The 17794-nt window shown below is 41.5% G+C and overlaps 1 protein-coding gene across 1 annotated transcript in view; it reads left to right on the forward strand.

Moving 5' to 3' along the window:
• Positions 1-17794, forward strand: part of ptprga (protein tyrosine phosphatase receptor type Ga) — a 275166-nt gene that overhangs the window by 238772 nt on the left and 18600 nt on the right. Inside the window, exons 10-15 of the mRNA XM_083533908.1 lie at positions 5-113; positions 219-268; positions 1354-2107; positions 4878-5010; positions 11387-11478; positions 13512-13603. Coding sequence (XP_083390034.1) covers positions 5-113; positions 219-268; positions 1354-2107; positions 4878-5010; positions 11387-11478; positions 13512-13603 — 1230 coding nt within the window. The remainder of the gene's footprint in view (positions 1-4; positions 114-218; positions 269-1353; positions 2108-4877; positions 5011-11386; positions 11479-13511; positions 13604-17794) is intronic.

A 17794-nucleotide genomic window follows, 5' to 3' on the forward strand; every position in this document is an offset into this window, starting at 1 on the left:
ACAGGAGGCTGTTATCAAGCCAGTTTCACCAGACGTGCTGTATCTCTTCCGAGTCCAGGCAGTGTGCTTGAACGACAAGCGCAGCGACTTCAGCCAGAGCATGTTGTTCAGAGGTAAATACACGCACACCGCCAGCCAGACATACACACACACGCAAACACACATTTGTGCTCTTAGAATTTATTGGTCACATCCATATGTTTGCTTTGTCGTTACAGCAAACACCACCAGAATATTTGAAGGGACGAGGATCGTGAAAACAGGAATGGTAGGTTCATCACTGTCCAGCAGGTGGCAGCTCTTTTTCCCTGTTTCACACACACACACACACACACACACACACACACACACAGATACATTTTGAGTCTTCCAACCGAGAGTATGAGGACAAATAATATGAAATCGATACGATTGTATCATGAGGTGTTTTTTACATCCAGAATAATCTTGAATGCTTATCCTTATAAACACATAACAGCTAAGTTTCCGTTTATTTTATACATTTTTTTATCTATGCTCTGTACATTGCACTAGAAGGTATAGACAGTCACTCTGGCATGTTTTCCTGTACTGAAAGAAAAAAATGCAGGCTCTCAGGCATTTAATGGCAGCCCTAATGACAACCATAATAACCACCCATAGACTTCCATTATAGTGTATTTTTGTCTACAAAAAATAATTTTTTTTCCAATACATCGAGACTGCACAAAAACACCATATGATAAAAATGTCTTCTAAAAAGAATAATTTAATATGTGACTGAAATGACAAAAAACAGTCGAAATGTAATGCCACAGTGTCTGTCAGAAGTTTGCAGGTTCCTTTTGTTTATGTGCAACAAACTTTATTTTAACTAATATATAAATATATAGCAGTCTCCGACCTTCCCTGCTCCAAAACAACCCCAAACCATTAACTTTCTCCCTCAGTGTTTGAGTGTAAATGTGAGGCAGCTTATCTTCTCTCCAATTCTGGTGTGTTTATGTCTTTTTTGTTGAATATAAGCAAAAGGAACATGCATGTGTCCCAAAAATGATAAATAAAGGTGTTTCTGACAGGCACTGTGAATAATAAATAAAATAATATCTGTGTAGGACCTTCCTATGCACAAGTGAGATACCAAGATCATTTTATTAATAATTTTGTTCTAATAATTCAACTAATATTTCACCCAAAAAAACGGATAAAAAATGTATTACGATATTGTTGCATTTATTTCTATTCATACAAAATTTGAATTAATTCAATCTTGTCTCTTACACACATACACACACACACACACCCACAAACACACAAACACACACACACACACACACACACACTCTCTCATCCTCTCGTATTCATTTCTCTTAGCCTACAGTGTCTCCTGCTTCTTCGGCCGACATGGCTCCCATTAGCTCCGGTTCGTCCACCTGGACCTCTTCAGGCCTGCCTTTTTCTTTCGTCTCCATGGCGACTGGCATTGGACCCTCTTCCAGCGGTAGCCAGGCTACAGTGGCATCCGTGGTAACCAGCACTCTCCTGGCAGGGCTGGGCTTCAGCGGCGGTGTCATTTCCTCCTTCCCCAGCTCCGCTTGGCCCAGTCTCCGCCCCCCGGCCCAAACTCCACCGACTACTGCACCCACCGAACAGGCTTCTCCCACCACCACCCCGGAAAACGCCCAGAACCAAGGGTCGGATGACAACGCCGGAGGTGAGAACACCATCAATCCGGAGGGTGAGGAGGGTGAGAGGGAAGGCGAGGAAGAAGAAGAGAAGGACGAAGAAGATGATAAAGGAGCGGAGGGCAAAACCGCGAAGAACGCCCCAGATGACGTCCAGACGCAGGTGAACAGTTCAGCAGACCAAGAGCCACCCACAACAGCGCCCGACTCCACTGCCAAGGAGAAAGGAGGAAGAAAGGAGGACAGAGTGATGCCATCCACTGTAACACAGAACACACAAACAGAGAGGACAGAGAACGAAGAGGAAGCCACTGTTACCCCCAGCACAGAGTCTGGGATTGCAGGGAATGAAAGTGCGGTGCTTCAGGTCCCAGAAGTCCCTCCGAAGAGTGGGATAGGCAGCATGGGGGACAGGAGTCAGTGGCCCTTCTCCTTTCATACAGGTGAGAATGAAATCAGGATGAAGCCACTAGGGCCATCTAGTGGAAGATAAGTAATCTGCACAATAACTAATGAAACAAGGAAGCAGAACGTAAAACCCAAATATGGTGATGAAAAAGCGGAGACAGAAAGAAAAAGTTTATTATTACTATTTGAAGCTGGATATAAAGTGCCGGCAATCAAATGGACCAAAGCAATAAAAAAGATTATAAAACCATTTAAAATCCTTTTATTTATTATTCAGGGACTGACATAACATTTTGCTCAAAGAAAAGTGCACATAAAAGCACTATAAATGACCCAGGCACAGAAAAATGTCTGTGTTTAATAAACGGCTAAATTATCATTTATAAAACATGGAAAATATATGATTCTAAGTAAATCAATATGGTACAGATAGTTTGCTTTCATTTCTTTGGTTTAAACAGACAGCAAGTCATAAATTGACTGAAGTGCCTCTGCCTTTCACAAACAAGCCTTTTTAGGGCAAAAAGAGAAGGTTACATAAAACCAGACGTTCTTTTCCTGTTCAGTTTCCAGGAAGATGCAGCTCTACCTCTGCCATGTTGATCTGTTTTCTGTGTGAATGTCAGGACAGAGAGAAGCCGCAGTTTGGCCCAGTTTCTGAACGGAAGGTGTCATGTTCTGCTTCAGAATGTCATAGTACATGTTGGAATCCATGTTTCCCTCAATGAACCGCAGCTCCCCGGTACCAGCAGCATCATGCAGCCCCAGACCATGATGCAACCACCACCATGCTTAACTGTAGGCAAGACACAATTTTATCTTAGTCTCGTCAGACCACAGGACATGGTTGCAGTAATTCATGCTTTTGGACAGGTTGTTTCCGCTTCTGCACCCTCTAAAGCAATGCTGGCAGCAAGCATGCGTCTGTTTTTGGAAGCCAACTTCTGCACTTGACGCACAGCGCGAGGACTCGACATCCTTCATTGATACCCGGAACCCGTCTTGGGAAACCTCTGTACATATATTTAGTTATTATTGATGACTGTCGTTTTAAAATTGCAGGAACTTGGAAGACAAGCTGTAAACACAGTTTCCAATGCAGATAAAACATGAACACACGGAGGAACGAGGCATCGTCATCATCACAAATTCCTTGTTTTTTTGTTTAAGAAATAAGAAAGCATTTTTATTACATTAATTATGCAGGAGTTTTGGATTAAATTTTTTGAGACTATAAGCATCTAGAGCAGCAGTCTCTCTCTCTCCCTCTCTCTCTCTCTCTTTCTCTCTCACACACACACACACACACACACACACACACACACACACACACACACACACACACACCTACAGCACATAAACCAGTAGTGACATCCACAGCTTATCGCCTTCAAACACATCTCTTTCATTCCTCTTTTTTTTTTTGGTCCCCCTCATTCGAAGCGTTTCTCTCTTTGTATGTTGGGGGAGACACAATCCTGGCCTAGTTCTGCAGTCCAGAGAGAATGAGAGGGAACAGTGTCTCAGCTGCATGGGGGAGGAAAAGAAACTTCATTTTTAGATCCCTGGCACTGGAGTTATGTTTGGCTCTGCCATATATATATATATATATATGTGTGTGTGTGTGTGTGTGTGTGTGTGTGTGTGTGTGTGTGTGTGTGTGTGTGTGTGTGTGTGTGCGCGCTCCCCTCTTGTATAGCAGACCTGTTTTTTGGTTAAAGAGGCAGGAAGCAGGCAGCATCAGCAGCATGTTAGTGTAGTGTGAGCTTAATGCTGTAGCAGCAGCAGGTTTTTATGGAGCTCACGAGCTTCGGGAGCTGCAACTCTGCATTGTTCAGGCCCGTCACGGTCGCCTCTGACTCCTTAACATGGGCTTCAGGAATGATTCTGCAGTCTGGAGCTCCGGTAGGCTACATCTGTGCGTGTGCACGTGCGCGCTTGTGGGTAGAAGCTGCATAGCGCGACCGTACGTGTATCGAAGAGAGACAGAATAAGAAATCATTGTCTGTTGTTTGATAGGTTCAAAGTCAGTAATAAATTATTCTTTTTCAGATTGCAGACACAAACAGAAAAAGAGGATACGGGTGGGTGTGTGTGGTGTGTGCGTGTGTACGCACGCACACGCTTGTGTTTATAAGAGCAAAAGTGGTGCGCAGTGTTGCATGAGTAAACAGTGCAGAGTACACACACACACACACACACACACACACACACACGGAGTAACTAGAGTACCACATGACTGATAATTTTAAGCAGGTCGCAGTTCTACTAGAAAACTTTTGCAGTACAAATAAATGAAAAATTGTAACAATGAAGAATTATATATAATAAATAAATATGACAAGAATTATTATATTACATTTATTAAAACCCATAGAGTGAGTGTAAAAGGCATCTTTGTGACAACTGAGAATTTCTGACAGTGTCTAAGCATCAGCGATTTCCGTACATATAATTCCCGTCATTCTCTACACAACGGCAGTGTAGATCAGTTCAGCTTTTTGCTCGCTGCACATTCTGTGTCCAAAAAAAAAAAAAAAAAAAAACAGCGGAAGGTGCAAAAATACCATTTGAATAATACAAGCTGCCACACTGGTCACTGTATCTGTTTGAGTGTTGCCATAGAAAGGGCCTTCGGAGAAGAAGCACATAAATGGCGCTAATACTTTTGCAACACCTTCTAGTGATCGATATTTGTAAATCCGTGTGACTAATTTTTCTTCCTGCACAAAAGTAGTGTACTGATAGTAATCTGGGTCTGTGTGTGTTTGTGTGTGTTTGTGTGTGTGTGTGTGTATGTTTCAGAACGGACTGTAATCTCCAATATGCGACCAGTTCCCGGGTCAGGCAGGATGGAGTGGATCATTCCTCTAGTAGTGGTGTCTGCTCTGACCTTCCTCTGCCTCATCCTGCTCCTCGCCGTCCTCGTCTACTGGAGGTGAGGGAAGGAAAGAGAAAGGATTGAGGTTGAGTGTGGATGTGTATGTATGAAGTGGTATCAAAAAGTTCGAGACTAGCTCTGTTGACAAGAAAGTACCTTATTTGTCTACGTTTACACACCATCACCTTCAAACAGTCCCCTTGCACAGCATTACAGCGCTCCCAGCATTCCTGCCACTTCCGGAATATGTGGTCTTTTTAAAGCATGTCAAGCATCTTGAGGAGAAACTCGTTTGCGAGGAGAGCTCTGTGACAGAGAGCACACGTGGTCAGAAAAGCAGACACGGTAACTGATTTATGAAGTTCGGTGCTCCCTGTGACTGTGTGTGCAGCCTTGTGCTGCCATCTGCTGGCGTGTTACCAAAACTAGTCTCGAAAACTTTTGATACCACTTCGTACTGATTCAGCCATGATTTTAGCTTTGTTCAATGAAAAACAAATCTTCAGTCACGTCTCGGCTGATTGATTGCATTTGAGGTGAGCCATATGAGGCGATTGATAACAAATCACTGTGTCTGGTTGTGTTTTCTGTCACTTTCTTACACTTTTGGCCCTCTGGTTTTTGGCTGTTCTGCTGTGTGTGCGTGAGTGTGTTCGGAATCCAGTTCTAAGGACCAGTCATTCATCATCTTGAGGCTCTTAGAGCCTTTACCACACTATAAGAGCAGGTTATGAGTGCATGTGTGTGTGTGTGTGTGTGTGTAAATTCCAACCCACATGTGACTGTAAGTAAGATGAAGAGGATCCATGGTCTACCCCTTAAGGACATCGCCACGGTGACACAAGGACCATAGAAGCAGTTACCAAGGACCTGTTGCCGTGGCCTTCATTCAGACTTGGTGAAGTAGGAACCTAAAGAGGTTTGTGGAGAGGAAAATAAAGGAGATGGAAAGACAGATACAAAGCATGAGATAGATAGAGAGGGTGACAGAGATGGAGGATAGACGAATAAGAGACAGAGCCTGAAGATATAGAGTGAGTGATGTCAGAAAGAAGTAGGATAGAGAGAGTTTGAGCAAAGACAGCGAGAGAGAGAGAAGGGGAGATCTATAGGAGAGAGAAAGAGAGAGATAAAAAGAGACAAATGGATGATGGAGAAAGAGCGAGGAAAGAGAGATTGAGATGGAGAGAGATTAAAGTTTGGCAGTGAGAGAGACAGAAGAGGGTAGAGAGAGAGAAAAAGTGAAAGGATAAAGAGTGATAGAGAAGAGAGTACTGTACATCATCTGATATTTGACTGTGTGAGAAATCACATCCACAGTTTTAAAGGTGCAGTGTGGCTTTTTTTTTGTAAGTGTTTCTATACTAATTTATTTTGGTAGAAATGCAATTATAATATAATCCATACTATTAGATATAAATAAATAGACACACAATCAAAAGGATGCATTTGAAGCAAATCTGTTTGTTTTCTGGACCATAAACGATTTCCAGAATTGATCTGGGACAGAACTGAGATCTGAGAGCCTTCCACCTTAAAGAAATGACACACTGCTTCTTTAAAATGCGTTTCTTTTATTCTCTTTTGTGTGACTTCAGGAAAGTCTTTCCCGTTATTTCGAAGTTTTTTTGGACTTCTGCTCTCCCTTGGCACCTTCATTAGAAATAAAGAGGAATAAACACACTTCCTTTTCTCTGTCACCAGTCTAACAATTAGCATGCACTGCAAACAGAACGCGATTTTCTTTCTAATTAAACAATGCCCTTTTGTTTAAAAATCAGTCTGTACCCACTCAGTGTGGAACACAGATTCCCCACATGTCTCTGATTGCCTTGGGGAAATGCGGGAAACGCTTGTTTTTTTGCGAATTAATCCAAGATCTGGGTCTGCGCCGTTTCAGTTTTCTGGGAATTTCTTTCCCTCAGCTGTGCAGTTTCATCTCCCAGAAGTGTGTCTTGTGCTCACTGGGTGTTGGCGTGTTTACTAAACAGCCCGGACTCAGCAACTCTGCAAGGAGACACAGCAGCTCATCTCCAGGTCACAGCTCTCTGCCCCGAGCGCACACACACACACACACACACACACACACACACACACACACACACCCATCTGCTCACACTTACTCAAATGGAGATCGGATCCTTCAGTCCATGCACTGGGGCGTATATGTGTATGTTTATGTGTGTGCATGAGTAAGTAGGATGGTGTAATGAAGGTTGGGGTTTCTATGCAGATGTTTTAAAGTCTCAAAACACACTCACGCACAGCTCTGTGCACACTTAGAGTGAGATTAGGCGTATTTAATGTCAATCTAACATTCATTGGCCAACCAGATTATGTTACATAACCACTAGCATCTGCTCTGCTAAAGTCTGGATGCTTTACTGCACTTTACTGCACTTTACTGCACTTTACTTATTAATGAGTCTCTTATCGATTTCTAATTAATTGTGATCGTTATTATTAATTAATAATCAGTTTGTGGCTTTACTACATTTAACATCCTAAAGATAGCCAAAAGTTCGCACTCGGGTGTTGTGTATAGTTTTTTTGATTCACGGTTAAAAAACCAAATGAATTACGATGCTTTCTTTCCTTTTCTGACTTAATATTGAAAGGGGGAAAAAAACAGGAGAAATTATCTCACACTGCTAAATATGATCGATGTTCTAAAGTGCACAATATTTCCAATCTAATTTCCCATACTGGGAGTAAAAGGAATTTCATTGGTGGTCTTTTTTTAAGGGAGTAATGTCCATTCTGGAGCAATTTGCGCAAGTGATAAAATAATAAGATGCAAACTAGAAAAGCATAATCAGAGATAGCAGACAATCTAGTAGAACGTGGTGCAGGGTGGGGTGGGGTTGTTTGGGGTTGTCCTGCGATGAGTGTGAAGATTCTGTTCACAGACTAACACTACACTATTAGAATAACAATAACAGACAACGGTTTGCTTTTGGAACGCACGTAGTGATCCATGTGAAGTTCTTGGAGTGAAACCCAAATGTTGGATGAAGCCACTGGTGGATTACCTGCTGATGTTTTGATCAGTAATTTTACGTTCCGGGTTTGTTGAAGAGTGCCACAAATCCAAATAACTTAAATTTAAAAAAACATAAGATTGCAAGAAACTATTAGTCAGGCGTCTTTTATTCATTTTACATATTTCATTTAAAAAAAAGAAAAAAAAAAGAAAAAAAAAGAATAAACACAAGCTGCATGGACATGCATGATTTCCAATATTTAATCATTTAAGAACTATTTTCTGTGTGTGTGTGTGTGTGTGTGTGTGTGTGTGTGTGTGTGTGTGTGTGTGTGTGTGTGTGTGTGTGTGTTGGCTGAAGGAGGAGTATGTATGAAAGGCTGCAGTCTCCATGACAGATAAACTGACCAGACTGATCAAACCATTCATCAATCCATTACTTTCTCTCTCCATCTGCCCCCCCCCCCAACTTCCCTGCCTTTGTGTTGTCTCCCTTTCTCTGTCTCTCACTCTTTATCCCGCTCTCACTTTCGTAGCCGCCCATCTTCTTTACCCCTTTTTGTGTTTCTCTTGTCTTTTCTGCTGCTCTGAAAGTGTGTGTGGAGATCAGGAGTCTCCTCTGTGTTCTGTGATGGACAGGGTTGGGCTTTAGCGAGGGCTGCAGCACTGACGTTAAAAGCCTTCAGGCTGTCAGCAGTCCATTCAGAGGCACTTGATGAGCTCTTTATCTGCCAAGAGACACACAATCGCTCTTTAATGGACAGATTCAGCGCATCAGCAGCGATGCTTAGGTGATCTGTTTACTCTGAGTTTTGATTCAGTGATAACGTATTGTTTTTTTTGCAGCAATTAGAGGGTTCTTAAATTCTCGACTTGTTCAGTAACCGCAGGTTTATGGGTAGTAACGCTCTTGTTCTTCGCGGTTTCTTGGAAATGTGACAAATATTCTTTTTCGTTCTCTTATTTTCAAGAAAAGAAAAGACAAAGGCTGTTGAATATTATAAAAAAAAAAAAAGAAATTTTGAAAAATATTAATAAGTAGCTGCTTGTCCCCTGGTGGTCTAGTGGTTAAGATGCAGCGCTCTCACCGCTGCGACCCGGGTTCGATTCCCGGTCAGGGAACCATCCCCAGCCACTCTTAGTGCCGGTCCCAAGCCCGGATAAATTGGGGAGGGTTGCGTTAGGAAGGGCATCCAGCGTAAAACATGTGCCAAATCAAACGTGCGGAGGATCCGCTGTGGCGAATAAGTAGCTGCTTACAGATAAAAATGATATGTTGTTTTATAGTTTTAAAAAATTTTAATTGTCGGCATTTTTCTGGTGTAAGAAGAAGAACTTTTAGGTCCTACCGCTCGTTATTTTCTTCTAGCACACTTACAGTACACTCGTATAGCTGATAATTACTTTTTTATTGTTTTAAATTGTATTGTATTCAACCCTCTTTAGTCTGATTTTGTAATTTCATCCAAAGTAATTTATACACAATTATTTATTTGGACCATAATCTCACAAATGCCATTAAACACAATATAACTGTTAGAATGACCTAATTGCATTCTGGACTGCAATAAGCTGTAATATTTTATGACACAGTAACCCTGTGACATCTTTAAAACATTTTTAAATGAGATTTTCACACTTGGACCTCGAATCGACTCACCCAAAAGCATATACTGTAATATTTACACTGCCATTGTATTCATTTCATGTGCTCCTTTGTAAAGCTGTGTGTTTAAATAGGCCTAATGAGATGTGCTGTTGGCTGTAATCCTGATTCATACGGTTATCATGGGAAATTCTCTTCCGGTTCTGCCTCTTATAAAAACCGATCGGAGTTAGTTGACCTTTAGTGTTTAAACGATTCCTAAGTTGTTCTGGATCGTGTCAGGAAGCGTGTGAAGACACCTTTTATAGCTTTAAAATCGCCACCTTGATATCCTGCTTCAGGTTCTCAGCGGTTCTCAGGCGTGTGGAGCGCCGTCACGCGTGAATTTCAGCGCATAAAAGAACACCAGGGGGTTCATGAAGAAAACTAAAGACTGGTCTTTCTGGCACGGCTGGGAGCAGGTTAATGTAATCGCCATTGCTGTTTTTTCCAAACTTTTGCTTAGAGACCACAGAGGCTAAAAGTGTACAAGAAAGGACATGAAGGAGTGTCCAGGCAGCAGGGTGTGTGTGTGTGTGTGTGTGTGTGTGTGTGTGTGTGTGTGTGTGTGTGTGTGTGTGTATGACAGAGCAAGCAGCAGGTGTTGTGGGTGGAGGCAGAATGTCGTGCAAAGTTAATCCTATTGCACAGCCTAAGGACTGCCTCTATGTCACCTCCCTGCACTTCAGCAGATCTGAGATCACCCAAGCCGCTCGTCAGGTCAGGGACAGACACGGGAGACTGTTCCCGGGTCAGTGTTTATTCAAACGCTGTGTGGCTTTGACCCCCGAGAGTTAAAGGAGTGTGACACAAGAGAGACCCTCCCTCAGTCCTCTTCTTCTTTCTTAGCCTCTCTCGCCCTGTCACTCATCGACAGCATGCCAAAGCTTCTGCTCCTCTCCTACATTGCTCCCCAGATCCCTCGTTCTGTCAAAGGATGAACAGATTGTGTTCTGTCCTGTGTGTGAAGTACAGGTAGGAAGACAGACTCGCTCTCCTCCGTTCAGGGACACTTAATGACTACAACTTGTCTTTCTGTGGTTTTTCTTTTCTTTTGCTCCTTCTTGCGCTCTCTCTCTCTCTCTCTCTCTCCCTCTCTCTTTTTCTTTTTTTTTCTTCACTTTTTCTCTCAGAGGTGTTATCAGCACTGTTTTGTTTTTGCGTGATCCAAAGAAGCAAAACCAGTTTTCTCATGCTCTGCTTTTGGAACTGGAGCAGATTCTTCTTGACAATCGTGTCATTGTTTTTTTGTTTTGTTTTGTTTTTTCCGCTGAGTGCCGTGTTCAAGAGCGTCTGTCTGTGCCGGGTTCTCGCCGGATCTGTGTAGACTTAGCACTCTCTGAGGTCTATCATACTGCCATATTGTGTTTGTTTTGGAAGGCTTTCTGGAGATAATGTTTCCTTCTACATTTGTAAATGTGTGTGTGTGTGTGTGTGTGTGTGTGTGTGTGTGTGTGTGTGTGTGTTTAGTTAATGTTTGCACTTTGGTTACGGGTGGAAAGTTCACTTTGATCCTGGCCCGAGTCCTTCGCTGCTGTATGATGAACAGCGATCTCTACAGCGGATGTTACTCGCTGTGACTAATCTGTCACACCTTTTTTTTTTCCTCCAAATTTCTGTATCACTCTGTTGTCTGAGGGTCTGAAGTTTATATATATGATTATAATTCAGATTTCCAGTTAATTTGCAGGACTTGTGAAATAAGTCGAGGGCATGTTTATTTTAGGACCCGTGGCGAATTGTTAATTATAACAGTTGCTAATGAGCTCTCTTTCACACTATCGCCTTCTCCATGTGTGTATTAGGAGGTGTTTCCAGACGGCTCATTTCTATGTGGAGGACAGCAGCTCTCCAAGAGTGGTGCCCAATGAGAGTATTCCAGTTATCCCTATCCCAGGTGAGTTCTGTTCATGCTACACGTGTGTGTGTGTGTGTGTGTGTGTGTGTGTGTGTGTCCTTATCAATAGCAACGTGTAGCTTGCCTAACACAATATTTATCAGCACACTTATAGCATCTTATATACATGAAAGGAAATGAGTAAAATATCGACTCTCATAGTGGATGGTAGTGTTTGATTGTGCAGTGTCACATTATTGCTATTTGTTTTTAGTTTATTTCAAAATCAAAAGAGTTATTCCTTAAACAAATTCACCTGCTCTGGTGTATAAAAGTTCTTAAATTATTGTCCATATATCAATGTTTCCCTGTTAGTTGTTAGTGTACACTTCACTTTCAATATACCATCAAATCCTTGAACTTTTATGCCTAGATGTGGCTATAGAAATATTTTCTAATTAAAGCCTCAGCACTCAAGCGCTTGCAGTGTTTGTCAGTGAAAATAGGTCAGTGTTCGCATTTTTGCCATTCCTCTGAAATTAATTAACACTGGGACGTTAATATCATGAGCTAATGGACATCTTTTGAGCGTGTGTTTTATTCTATGCTCAGAACATGGTTGCGCACCAACCCGTAACACGACGTTGTTTACGCTGTTTGGGTTGTGGGTTTTTAGCTCGGTAGGTTCAAGGATGGTGCTATTATTCATACGCCACCTCACACACCCGCTCATATATTACCCATCTCTCTTTCTCTCTCTCTCTCTCTCTCGCTCGCTCCCTCTCTCCCTCTCCCGTGCTCTCTCTGCCCTTTTGCACTCGATGTAGAAATAATTGGAGCTGTCTTGTCGAATGAAAAGTGTGTGTATGAGTGTGTAACTGTGTAAGAAGAGATGGAGTGGAGTCGAGCTTATTTTACTGCCTGCCCCAGACTACCCCTGTGCTAGATTAGGGTAATGACCCTTGGACATAAAAATCCATCATGGCATTGATTTGAACATGAACAGGGAGTGATGAGCTCTTCACCCAGCTAATAAAGATGGGTAAAGGAATTTTACTCTGCTCTGTTATGATTCTTGCAGGTCCTGACTGATTTTATAACTATTATAGTTATTAACAGAATCAATATCAAGTTTTGGAGAAAAAAAAAATCTAATTAAATACCAGACTCACCAAATTGATTGCAGTTATTGGGGCAATTAATTCTCCTACACACAGAGGCTTGTGTGAGTGAAGACAGAAGAGTCAGTCTGTTTTGTTTATTTTCTGATGCTAGAATATCTGACTTGAAATCTGTGAAAAATAAGCCCCTGTGTCTGAAGTTACACTGTTTATTTGCTCATTTATATCAAATTATATTAAATTCACCACCTTTTACGTACACACCCATTTACACCAGCTCCAAAACACCAGAAATCGCTCTCCTTCTCTTGCTTTATTGGGTGATGTGGAGGTTTGATGATGAGTGAAAGTGAAAATTACCCTTTTTTATCATGTTGGAAATGATTTTTACTCTGCATTTATGCTTCGGAAGTACAGTAACTTCAGTTGCTCTGATTATTGTACATTTTTGTCAGCTGCTGTGATCTTAAAGACTGTCCTTTGCTTATCATTGACAATCTGCTCATACTGATCTTCCTTTCAGCACTCATTTACTCTTCACTCTTCTACACCTGTATACTGTATTTTTTTAGAAACCCACTACACCGTGCCACCCAGAAGGTCCATATTAAGTTTTCGTTCCTCTTCCTTCATAATGAGTTTTTTTCTGTCATTATTGTCACTTTTGGTGTCTTTATCTGGGGATTAATATTTGTATGTGAAGTCATGTATAATGCCTGTGACATTGTTTATTGTCCCAAGTGTTAATTAAATGTCTGAAGTGAACCACTGTACATAAATCGTTTGTATTTGTATTTGTGTTTATATTTGTTTGCCTCTGTGGTGCATTTACAAGTATCTGTATCTTGGACAGAGCGTCATGTGTAATCATTTTCAAGACTTAAACATCTGCTATTACCTTACGTTCAAAAGGCAGAAAGAATGTATTGCACTTCTTCATCTGCATGCTTCTGTTATCTGGCTGTGTTGCAGACGACATGGAGGCGATCCCTGTAAAACAGTTCATCAAGCACATATCAGATCTGTATGCCAACAACCAGCATGGATTCTCTGAAGACTTTGAGGTGAGATGTCATGTGTCATGCTTCCTTTTACAGTCTGCACACATACAAACACACAGGCTTTCTAATGACTTAAGTTTATGCCATTTCGTCTTTGTCTGCGAACAGCTGGCATGTACACCGCGTGTGTTTGTGTCTCCACAGGCTTGAGTGTGTGTTAAGCATTTCTGGCAGAACGTCATTATAGGCCAGACTGGCAGCACTCTGTCAATGTGTCAGTAAATAGGGGTGTTTTATAGCCCTTCTGTGAGTGTAAGTATGTTTGTGTGTAAACCAGATGGTCTTGGACATTACCAGCCCTCGGTTGTAGCCTGCCTCGCCCAGGCCAGAAAATCATGTCACATCTGTGCCGAGCTGTCAGACCCTTCAGGCTGTATTAATATTAATCTGCAGCCGGATCACAAATGATCAGTAATCCACAGAGGCACGAGACCACACGTTTCCTATTATCAAACCGTCTGCTGTTTTATACCTAATAAAAAGAGGTGTCAGGAAATTTTATATTTGTGCACCCATGAGACAGGACGTGAGTGTGACATTTTTAGTCACTCGGGTCATGTACAGTTCTTGTGTATTCAAAAACTGTATAATTCACACTTGTGATATCAGGAGATTGACACGATACCTAAATCCTGAGGTGTGAATTGATGTAAATACACTGAGATGGAATTAGTGGGTCATGTTTGTTCAGTAATGGTTGGTTCTGGGTGGCAGATGTGATCAGTCGTCTTCTCTGTCTGGAAAGTGTAAACTATTATAAGAAAGTTTTAAAAAAATAAAGTGGCGGGTCCCGACAAAGAACGTTTCATTGACGAATATCAGTAAACCCTTTTATTATTTCATAGCTGTGAATTGCAAAAAGTTGACATTTTCTGTCTATTTATTCGCTAATGAGGTTCTTTGAGTAAATGTGAAATAAAAGATCCCTCTCGTTAAGATTTATTAGAAGAAAATGGTTGTTTCGCTTTGTGTTTCCTAAAACTTTTCTGATTTCACATCACTCATTCACTCATTGGGTCTGGGAATATGGCATTAAGAAGCTATGGCTCTATGGTTATTTTTTTCACTTTTCTGGTCACTCTTTTCAGAAACGCCACTGTTTTGACCTAACCGGCTCTCAGGTGGGAAAGACTTTCAGACTGTGGCGATTTTAGAGCACGAATTGGATTGAAAAAAAAAACCCTGTTTGAAATGTCAGTCGAGCAACATAATCCTGCGAAAGTACCGTAGTCAGCAATTCGGCCACGGTGGTTAAAGCTAGGATTGTTAAAGCTAGGTCTTTAGTTAGGTTTTTAAGTCTAACACCTGCTAGCCTGGCATCAGATCTGCAGCTTGAACTGACCTGTTTTATACTTTAGATGTTGTGTTGTAAAGAAACTTGTCGTTAATATTTTAAAATATAACTTTAAGAAAAAATCAACAGGTAGATGTGATCTCTGTTTTAGATAGACATAGTAAACTAATTAGGTAGCCAGGGTCTGTAAACATGTGTGAGTGGTAACACTAAGCAGCACTTTAATGAGCACAGAGAGTGAAGGTGAGTGTGTGGATGACATTTACATGCACGTACTTGTCTTTACAAACTCAGAGAAGGGGTGTCAGGGGGCCGTCCTGTCCTTCAATAGCCTTCTTATCACTGCCTCCTCCTTTCTTCCCCCTGTACCTCTCCATCCATTATAGCAGAATAGGACGGAGCCAAACCCCCACTTTTAGAGGGAGCCTCTAGGGCCTCTAACAAGTGGCTTTGTGCTGCCCTGGCAGGAGAGAGAGAGAGAGAGAGAGAGAGAGAGAGAGAGAGAGAGAGAGAGAGAGAGAGAGAGAGAGAGAGAGAGAGAGAGAGAGAGAGAGAGAGAGAGAGAGAGAGAGAGAGAGAGAGAGAGAGAGAGAGAGAGAGAGAGAGAGAGAGTGATGTGGTTGGGGTGGCAAGAATTCAGGCTTGTGTGCAATCCAAGTGGGAGATTTTAAAGGGATTCCTGGGAAAAGGAAGAGGGTTTTAGGAGAGGGTGCCAGAAAGATTGGGGGGATATTTGGAGTAAGTCGTTTTTGTACTGGTGTCCTGCCAGTATGTGCTGAGAGATAAAGGGAAGGGGAGCAATTATGGATGAATAGATCGAACAGGACAGAGTCCAAAGACTTAAGGAGGCAGAAAAAATTTTGGGAAGATTTGGTGCAATGTGGTGCAAGACTCCACTGAATTAATCAAGTTTTATCCTCTGAATGATCCAAACATGGACTTTATGGCCTTCTGTTGCAGATGAGTTACATCACACAAAATGCTTATAGATGATAAGTTACACATTATGCATTCAAATTGAACATATTTGCCTTTGCACACATGCAAGCTGTAATTTCTTACCATTGCACTTTGTTCAGCACCTGGGTTCTACCTGGTAGTTGTTAGGTGCTATATAATTATAAATTAAGATTGAATTTAATTGAATTGAATATTTTTTGCTCCTGATTGTACCGAGGATTCTTTATGCACGAGGAGATGAGACAAAGGTCAGACTCTATAGTTTGTAGGCACACGCTAACCTTCTAACATGAAACCTAACGTTCCTATTTTTGTGTCAATGTGAGTGTGACGTTTGGAGCGTGTCGGCCAGTTGTCATTTGGTTTTACATTTGGTTTAACATTATGACATAGTAAAAAAAATCTACTCACTGCAGATCCTAAAACCAAAAAAAACAGACATTTCCTGTATGAACTTTCAAAACACCACTTTTGAACATTAATCGGGTTATACATGAGCCATCATCTAATTACTAACTATATATAAATAAACTGTAACAACACAACTAATCTAATTAATCCCAAATTAAAAACCGCTCAATACATGTAATACCATGTGTGAGATCAGTAAATAAATAAACCCTAATACAAGAGCAGAAGAATCTTAATTTCATGTCAACAAGATCATTATACCTGCAATATAATTATACACTATAACAAAAATACCATTGTGCTGGACGGTATTAAAGGTCCACACATAATATATTTAAATCCCTGGTAACCAATGCCTGTTTTTCACCTGCAGGGATAATGATAACTTATATAGATAATGATAACATGGTTATATTATTAACCGAGTAAACAACCTCCAAAGCCACCGTCCTACGCCTCGGTTTTGTATTCTTGTTTTGGTCACAAAAATAGAGCAATCATAGGTTACTGCTGTCATGAAATCTCTAGTGTGTGTGACAGAGAGAGAGAAAATGTGTGTTTTCTGAGGTGTAGGCAGTTTGCAGGAAACAGATGCCACTTGCTAACTCTCTGCTGTTGCTGTCGCCTCCAGCAGCATTTTAAACGCCTCGGAAGTGTGACACTATCAGATCAGCACACCTCACTTCAGTATCACCCCTCATTTACAAACACACCGACACACACCCAGGGTATATCAGTGCGCATGCGCTTGGATACTGCACAATCTCTCTGGCGTCTGATTGGTCAACGGTACTTACGTGTTAATGGGCTTGTGAAATAAAGATAATTTAGATAAATGATATTTAAGTTTGGGGCTGAACTTCCCAGACTGTGGTGCTGTTTGAGGAGCCGAACATAGTCAAATCATTACTCAATAAGGTGGAGCATTTTTCATGTAGCACTCATCAAGGGTTTGATCATCTAGTCAGGTTTAAGTGTGTGTAAAGCAGACCTGGGCAAACTACGGCCCGCGGGCCACATCCGGCCCTTTGTATGTCCCTGTCCGGCCCGCGTGAGGCCAATCATAAATTACAGGGATGCACCGAGAATTTTCGGAAATACCTAAATCACCGAAACAACACGGCAGAAACACAATTGTAATGACGCAATAAAAAGGAGCAGCCAGCACACGGTTATCTGGATAAGAGCAACATGTCTGCGGTGTGCGGAGAGCGATTTGCAAAACATACAATGCTGAAATTTTAAGAGGGGGTGTATCTGCAAAGAGTTTCTCCACGTCGGGTTTAATTTATCACCTGAAATCCAAACATCCCGATTGCCATTCTAAATATGAGAAGAATGCGGCGCAGAAAAGTAAAGTCAATCCGAGCATGCGCACTCCGTCTGTAGAGGACGTTTTTAAAAAGGCAGGAAAGTTTTCCAGTGATGGTGCCAAGGCAAAAGGCATAAAACAAAAAATTATGGATTTCATTGCCTTTTGAATTGAATTTTCATTTCGGTGCATCCCTAAAATATTATCGCTGGTGTGG

This window comes from Silurus aristotelis (assembly GCF_946808225.1).
Source record: "Silurus aristotelis genome assembly, chromosome: 28".
Lineage (NCBI taxonomy): Eukaryota > Metazoa > Chordata > Actinopteri > Siluriformes > Siluridae > Silurus > Silurus aristotelis.